Here is an 8,742-nt window from a genome sequence, read left to right as displayed (position 1 = left end):
CTTTAAGAAAGCCAGGGGCTTCAAACTCCGCCCCTCTGCTGACTTGAAGCAGTCTAGCTGCCTTTTCCAGGCAGTTAGTTAGTGATAACGCTGGGGGAGAGCCAATTTGCCCCCTGGTCTGCAACAGGAATGATCCTGTTGTAATAAGCTCTAAAAGTGGAAGCTTTAAGATACTATGGGATAGGGAACAATAGAAACTTGTGAACTATGGAAGCCAGACCCACTCTTAAGATTCTTTCACGGTGCTGAATAAAGTGGAAGGAATGCTGTTAAATCTGAGTTTCCCCCTGTGGTGCTACCCCTTGCTAGCTTTACTCTTCCATTTCAACCAGCAAGTGAGTTTTCCAGAAGCCGTTTCCAATTCAACGAGCTGCTTGTCTCATGTACCCAAAAGAAAAAGTCTGGAAGAGAAATAAGTTTCCGTGAAAATTAAACTGGACCACTTAAAACAGACTTTAGATTTGCTATGTTTCTGAATAACAGCCATATTTGGGCCACACCAACAGTGACTAAGTTCAGAAGTTCTCTAGCTAAAAACAAAAAACCAGAAATTTGGGACTTAATTGCAGTTGGTATTTTTGAGTTGTCGGCTAGAGGCAGCCATCTTAGTAAAAGATGATGTCATTTGGAACACTTGGAGTTTTAGAGTTTATTCTGAGGTACCAGTTTCCATTAGCCACCGAATAACAGTTTAATCATTACATTAGATTAAGGTGTAAAGGTAAGGTGGGGTGATAGAAATTATTAAGACATTTCTTTATCCTTCCTAACATTTATAAATCTTTCACAAAGTTGAAATCAATAGGCATTTTTTTTTAAAAAAGCATCTTTTTATTTTTTTCTAGTTTGTGTTTCCATGTGTTTGTTCTTCCTTTGACTAAGCCAGGAGGATAAAATTAGTCTGGTCAGTTTCACTTTCCAATTTTTATACATAAGTGAAAGCTGTTTTGTGTTAACAGTGTAAAGTGTTTAGAATCATCTCACCTGCTGGTCCACTTTCCTGCAAGCGGCTTTGTGGGTGGGGGAGGGGCAATAAAAATATTTGATTTTGAATCTCTTATGCTTCAAAGCTAGGATCTTGTATTAGATCATATTAAAATGATTAAACCCCTTCACTTTTTAAGCTATTAAAGTTTTCTGGGGGTGTGCAAGATGAGAGTAAATAACGGTGATTATGTTGTCTTTCCACGTTACCATCACATATTTGTATAGCATAATGCTATGCCTTCATTTACTTTGAAAATCCGCCACCTAGAGATGTGTTTCTACCTTTCCAGCAAAGTACACCACTCCCCCGCCCCCCGATTTTGGATTAGACAAATGTTAGTGCCTTAATCCTTTTGACTGACATGTGCTGATACTGTTTGTAAGATGCAAAATGCAAAAGAAAAAAAAGTTGCACCTTGTTTAAACAATTGAGCGCTGTGCGGTTTTTGAGATTATGAGGAGGAGGATTAAAGAAGGCGATGCGTCTCTTCTGCAAATTCTTTCTTAACGAGGTTAACCTGTTTCTGTTATTCACCCTACTCGGCCCCTTGTAGGGGAACTTTCTGTTCTCTTAGCTCTATCCAAAGCTTCCCAGTCAAGCACTGGGAAGATAAAACTGCAAGGGCTGCGTGTGTGTGTGAAAGAGGGAGGTATGCGCGCACAGTCAGCGGAAGATGGGGCCACCACACCGCCGGGGCCGAATGCCAGGGCCGGGCTGACCTTTCCACGTGTCCTCAGCACCTGCGAGGCTGGTAGGGCATTGGGTTTCTCTTTCGCCGGGGTAGGCGCGAGCCCGGAAGGGGCTGGGCGGCCGTGGGTTTAGCTCAGGGGGCTCGGAGGCCCTCCCCCAGACCACGTGCGGACACGGAGCTGGAGACCCGGACGCTGGCCTGGCTTTCCCGCACCGGCGGCGTCTCCGCGTCACCAGCCTCCTGGCGGGCGCCAGGCGACGGCGCGCGACGGCGGGCGGGTCCCGGGGCTTTCGGCAGGCTTCGCAGGGCGGCCTACCGAGCGTGCCTGGCTGGTCTGGAGCGAGCCCCGGTGCAATACTGCCCGAGCCCGGGCGGGGTCTCTGTTCTCTGGCAGAGGAGGTCCCTTGGCAGCGGGAAGCTCTCTTTCTCTCGCCGCCGCTCGGAGTCTGCGCCCTGGTGCCAGGCGCTCAGCTCGGCGCTCCCCTGCGCTCGCCCGGCGCCCACTCATTCGCAGCGCAGCCTTCGCCGCCGCCGCCTCCGTCTCCCTGCTCCTCCTCCTCCTCCTCTCCCCAGCTCGCCGCGGCTATGGCGGACAGCGCCAGCGAGAGCGACACGGACGGGGCGGGGGGCAACAGCGGCGGCTCGGCCGCCATGCAGTCGTCCTGCTCGTCGACCTCGGGTGGCGGCGGCGGCAGCGGCGGCGGGGGAGGCGGCGGCGGTGGGAAGTCCGGGGGTATTGTCATCTCGCCGTTCCGCCTGGAGGAGCTTACCAACCGCCTGGCCTCCCTGCAGCAGGAGAACAAGGTGCTCAAGATCGAGCTGGAGACCTACAAACTCAAGTGCAAGGCGCTGCAGGAGGAGAACCGCGACCTGCGCAAAGCCAGCGTGACCATCGTGAGTTTCGCACCCCCCTCCTCCCGCCCCGGGCGCGCCGCAGCGCCGACCTCCGCCCGCCCTGGGGAGGGGCTGCATCCCGACCCGGGCAGCCCCGGATCCCCCGGCCCCTGCCGAGGCTCCTGGGGACCCGCGGGGAGCACACTCCTTTCTGAGACCTGCCGACTCCCCGGGGAAGGTGGAGGGGGGGGCGGGGGGAGAGGGCGTGAGTCCCTTCGGGGGCCTCGCGGGTCTGCCCTTTTCTGGGGTCCAGGTCCCTCGCGGGGTTCGGGGAAAGGCTGTTGGTCCCTTTTCTCCTTTGGGGTGGAGGCCCCTCTAGGGCAGGGCTGGAAGCTGGCGGCGTGGCTGGGGGGCGGGGTGGGACTTTCTTCAGTCTTAGCTTGCCTGTGGGGTGCGTCCAGAATCTGGGGAACCCTATGCTGGGGAGGAAGGAAGTAGTAGGGGCCTGTACCAGGGACCTGGCTTGAGGTGCCGGGTGGGGGGTGGTGGTGGGTGCGCTGCTGGGCTGGGCATTCAGCTGGTACGAGGACGGCGCTAGCAGGATCGCCCGGGGAGGGGGCGGGAGAGTGGCCAGGAATCCGGGAAGTGGAGTTTTCTGCTCAGGATCGAGAGGGAAGGGCGGGTACCGGACCTGGAGCACTCACCTCGGTTGGAAAACCATTCCTTTGGGGGCGGGATATACAGAGGGGAGAGAACGGCATCTTATACTGTCCTAGACAGAGCTGTGACCCAAACCGTATTAAAGGGTGGCGACTGCTGCTCCCTTGCTGAGCTAGAGGTACGTGTGTTTGCCTCATTGGTGGTGTAGTGTCCAGGGGGTATCTTGCCTCCGAGCCCAGGTACTTGACAGGAGAAACAGCCATCTGTTACTTGTTTCCACCTCCTCAGTGGAGGTTTCCCAGAAGAGGGTAAGATTAGGTCTACAGGTCTCCTGGTGCAGCAGGCGTTTAAAAAGACTGCGATACGGTGAAACAAAACTAGGAAAAGTATGCTGTGTGCTCTCACCTAAAATCCCTGCCGGTTTGCCACATCATTAACATGCAGAATCCCCATACAGACAGCTCTATTCAGATCAAAACAGCTGCCCAGCCGGGAACAGAGAAGAAAATGTCAAGGAATCAAGGGGATAAATTGCCATAGCTGCTGCACAATAGCTGATTAGAGGGAACCTACAGATGGAGGAGAAGGGGTGAATTTTGGCTATGGGTCAAAGGTCAGAACCTGGAAGTGAAATAGGGCAAGTTTAGGATGATGACCCTGTGCCAGGAAAAGACCTTGAGTGGAGGAGTGTGTGTATGCGCGTTCCCCCAAAGCTCAAACATGGATCTGATGACATTCTTAATTTGTTTGGTAAAAGCAGGTTTTCCACCAGAGTTTGCATGTGATTGGCAGCCCAGTTAGGCATTGATTGGGCTGGTGGAAAGACATTTTACGTGTTCCCATCCAGTCATGGTGAATGGAATTAGAGCAACATTCACGCATCTCCAGACTATAAAGTTCTTGAAGTATCCTTATGGTGGGAAGGGGGAGGAATTTGCAGAGGCAGCCTCGAAGCCTCCTATGTAGGCTTTCTTGGCGAAGAAAAATATCTCTGCTTGCTAGGGTCTGGAAAAGAGGGTGGTGAAGGCAGTTTTTTTAAGGTTTGTGTTAGTAAATGAGAGGGTTGGTTTCTTGGAGAATCTGAACCACTGAAAGTAATGAAACTTATATGAAACGGAATCACTAGCCTCTTGCATACAGCCAGCAATTCAGGCTGTTTTTGTTTGTTTGGAATGGAGGAATGGCTGGGGTGGGGGAGGGTGGAGAGATTATGAAAGGGTTATCTGTTCGACACTTTGACTATGTTATAAGTAGGTCTGTTAAATTGTACACAGATACGTTGACTCTGCACGGACGGACAAATATGTTCATTCCTGGTATTTAAGACCAGAGGCCTTCTGAATATTTGGTTTGAGGAGCATGTAAGGTGGTGCACTTGCCCTCAGCTAAAACTGAAATTTAACCAAATATACTTCGCGAAATGTTCTAGTGACTTTACTGAGTCAAGTTTAAACAGTTGTTTCAGATGACAGCCTATAAGTACCAGAAGCTTCTCAGTTCTCTTCTAATCTCTGATTAATATATTCAGGGAGACAGACATGCTTGGTGGTTCAGCTAGGCCCCTAGTACTTGGCAGGAAGTAGTTACTAAGGAGCTGTATGACAGCTGCAGAGGAGAGTTCCTTCAGGCATTGGGGGGGTTTGTTAATTGAGGTAGGATGCAGATTGTGATGGGGTGGCTTTCAACCGCCAGGTATGTAATTGGGGAGGAAGAACATGCATTACTCTGAAATGGGCTTGTGGATGTAAGGAAGCCATGGAATAAGACCGTGGTAGGTTTGTGTCAGAGTTCATCTGCAGAGGCCCTGGCAGCTCTTGACTTAAACATTACCCTTGCTGGTAGCAGCCTAAGCTGTTGGTGAAAATGCCTACATAGTCAAGTAAGTGAAGGCCTTGCTAGATTTTTCACTTGGTTAATTGAAGGGAAGATGGTACCATAATCCTATTACTTGTCTTTCTGGCTCTTACACCCCAGTTCCTCTAATTATGATATGTTCTTGAACACTAGAGGTGATTCTGGATGTCTCTCCTTTTTCCTGAACATGTACAGGAAGGACGTGGCTAACCAGCCCCACCCTGGAGAAGAGACAGGGACCTTGCTTATTTAGCCAAGTCAAGAGGCTAATAGAAACTTTTAGCTAGTGATCCCTTCTGACTCTCTTGGTATCTATATGTTTATTCTGATCAAGCTACTCATTTATTAAAAGACTCATTTCATAGTCTTTGCTCTCCCACCACCAAGAGAGAAACCTCATCTATGGAAAGAATCAGCTGTAGGAGCCCAGGCATGTCTTCAAGGGCCCTGTGCATCTAGGAGTTAGAGCATTTTATTTGGGTCTTAAAGATGGAATGCAGTGTTTTGAGTGATTATCCAATTTTATTGTAAAGTAGCAGTGGAATCAGGCTGCAGATTATAAAGCATAATTTCTTCTTTGGAGTGGGGAAAATAAACAAAAAACAAGTGCTTAGTCACTTTTTTTGAGTCAGGTTTTTTCCCCATTTAATGTATAAGAGGAGCTTTTAGATATTAGACTGGTTGTGTCTGCCTTGTGTTGTGGGTTCCAAATGTGATTGTGAATTACCTGATCTAGTGCAGTGAGAGAGCAAGGGGAGCTGGTCTCTGAGAAGCTGGGAAATGCAAATGTGAGCAGTAATTGGATGGCTTCAAAGTCTGCAACTAGTTTCTCTTTTCAGAATATAAGCAGACCCTCACCTGGTAGAGGCTGGTTCTCTAGGGTAGCTGCCTTTTCTAGACAGGTTCAAACCTTTAGCATAAGTATGGTTGGGACATAGAGGCATATTATAAATCATTAATATTAAAGTATCCCTTTCTGATTAAAATTAGCTCTTTATTATAGAAATTTAGAGAAATATAAAGACGTTTTGCAGTTATTGTAGGAAAAAACATGGTGTGACATGATTAGAAAAGCTGACTACCTTAAGTACAGTATAATGGCTTCATTAACCAATAAAAGCCACCATATAGTTAACGTTGTGTATTTTGGATCATTCAGCCTGGCAGCCTAATACGTTATTTTCCATTTTTAAGACTTCATTTTGGCAGACATTCTGAAGCTATCAGATTGACATTGCACTAGTAAAGAGGTGTGGTGGGTTTTTAAATTTTTTTCTGTTTAAAAAAAATTCTTAGTTTCTTATGGAAAAACCCAACTTTAGACACAACTTCGGGGAAAGTATGACCTAACAGTTAAATCTAACTGTATGTAAGCCCGGTTTTCTTAAAAAGGCTATTCTCAAATTCCTTCTGCATTGGTTGGCACTTTCCCTGTGTTTTATAGAATTTATTTGTACTTAACTAAAACAAAACAAAAAACAGAGAGAAGGCTGTGGCAAGCTTTTACAGTGTTTTCCTTGTATATTTTGCTGGGGGATGGAGAATCACCAGTATCCTCTTTGTGGTGACTCTTGTTCAAGACCAGAGTGACTGGTCTAAAGCAAAAATATGAAGTAGTCATTGCTTGCTTACCCTCTGGATCAAGGCAAACTATCTGGTGGTTTACCAGGCTCTGTGTGATCTGGCCCCTGCTTGCTTTGTGGCCACACCCCTTCTGGGCTCTTGCTCTTTTGAATTACTAGTTCCTGGAATTTTAATAGATTTCTCTGGCACCTCCAGGATATACCTCCTGCCTTAAATGCTCTGCTCTGCTCTGCCCCTCCCTTACCCTGCACTTGAGGTAGACTGCACTCTCCCTTCCTCAGCCGCACACTGGGTTCTGGATCCAGTGATGACATCTAGTGATGTCTTCCCACAGGACCCATTTGTCACTTACCCACCATCAAATAGGTCTCCCCCAATAGATGAGTAAATTCCTTTGGGGACAGAATTTGCCTTGTTTATCATTGTGTTCTAAATGCCTGCATGCGGTAGACACTTGAGGATTTGTTGAGTTGACTCCAGAGGCATTGGGGGAATTAAATTCCTGGGTTGAGAATGCAAATACCTGTCTCCTGTACCTCATGCTCACAGGGCCCTTCTCCTGCTGATGCCCTAACGGACAGCAAACATCATCCTCACCAAAGTTGGTTAAACAGACTGCATAGTTGAATGGATACACTGTATACTTCGGGGGACCCCTGCAGTCAATGTGTCCCTAAGCCCTTGCCTTTTAAAACCATGGGTGATAATGGAGGCTACCTTGTATCATGCACCTAAACATTCATGATACATTTCACCTCTGAAATGGGACAACGTGTCTCCAGGTTTACTTTTCCAAGGATTCTTGAACAATTTGGGGGAGAGAGGGAGTGGCCTTGTTCAAATTTGCTACTTTGGTTTAGGTGATGGTGACAGATTATTTTGCTTTTCCTGTGACTTTACTTTGGAAATGCCCCATCGTTGCTCTAGGAGATTACGGTCATATCATAGAGGTATGGGTGGACCTCTCTTGGGGAAGTATCTGAAAGCAGGGTCAGGAGACTTGCTGAATCCTTGTAGACATATATCCGAGGGTGGCTTGTAAAGTGGAGTTTGGGGTGTTGATACAGTGTCACATGCATTTGCATTACTATTATTACTTTTTAAATTTAAGTCAGACCTTGAAAGATACTTATGTTTATACCTAGAAATGCTAATCTGAGCTTTTCAACTGCAGCCAGACTGCTCAACAGTAATCTTTCTTGTCCTTTCTGCATACTTTTTTTTTTTTTCTCAATTGGTAGGTGTTGCTTTTTGTTTTCAATCACAATGGGGTTACTTTTAGATATTTTGAATTATAGTCAAAGCTAGCAAAGTAAATGTTCACCAGTCTGGTCTCTTCCTGCCTGTTCTTAACAGGGAAATGAATGCTATTGAAAATACTTCTAATTGTTAGGATCTTGGAGTGGTGTAGACTCTTCCTACTTTCTCAAGACTGTCCATTTTCTCATCTTTTATGGCTTTCAAAACTCAAATCCGTGAATTTTATCCCAGTACTAATACCAGTAAATTGCAAACATCACTGTGTGGGCTCTTATTTTTAGGGAAAGAATGTTAAAAACGGTTAATAATTTGGTTATCATTTAGAAATACCCACTCCCACCCTTACTTAACTACTGGTTCTTAGATGCAATGTCAGTGGTACAGTTTAGAGATACAATTTCATTACAATACTCATTTGTTTAATGATGGGAAATTTTCTGGGATTTTTTCCCCCTTTGCCTTCTCAGTGAAGTGCAAAACAGCGTATGATAACCATAACCTGTAACAGGCAGAATTCAGTCCACTCGTGCTTTTGATAGGCCCTACTGTGTGTCAGGAACTCGGAAAGATCCAGAAGGAATGTCATGGCTCCTCCAGCAGCATTCCTTCTGGAGGATTCCTCTTGACTTTCATTAAGCTTGGCCCAGGCTGGGAGCTGTAGGGAATTCAGAGCAGAGTGAAAACGACCCCTCTCAGGTGCTCACTTACTCCAGCTGAGAGGGTTGTACAAGTGGGAATCTCCAACCAAAGTGGAAGCAGTAAAGGAAGTTCAGGCAGACTCCAGCAGGGGTTCCCAGGGAGGGTGATTTTTACCTTACACCTTCCAAAATGGAGTTCATCTTAGGGAATACCTTTAAGGAAAACAATGTGT

At 47.0% G+C, this 8,742-nt stretch overlaps 1 protein-coding gene across 1 annotated transcript in view; it reads left to right on the top strand.

Annotated features, from left to right (window-relative positions):
• Positions 1–1,435: 1,435 nt before the first annotated feature.
• The window catches only part of CCDC6 (coiled-coil domain containing 6), a 133,506-nt gene continuing 126,199 nt past the window's right edge, over positions 1,436–8,742 (top strand). Inside the window, exon 1 of the mRNA XM_058298888.2 lies at positions 1,436–2,573. Coding sequence (XP_058154871.1) covers positions 2,265–2,573 — 309 coding nt within the window. The 5' untranslated portion in view covers positions 1,436–2,264. The remainder of the gene's footprint in view (positions 2,574–8,742) is intronic.

This window comes from Dasypus novemcinctus, chromosome 6 (assembly GCF_030445035.2).
Source record: "Dasypus novemcinctus isolate mDasNov1 chromosome 6, mDasNov1.1.hap2, whole genome shotgun sequence".
NCBI lineage: Eukaryota > Metazoa > Chordata > Mammalia > Cingulata > Dasypodidae > Dasypus > Dasypus novemcinctus.
Note: the sequence above shows the minus strand (reverse complement) of the source record. Positions and strands in the feature narration are given on the sequence as shown.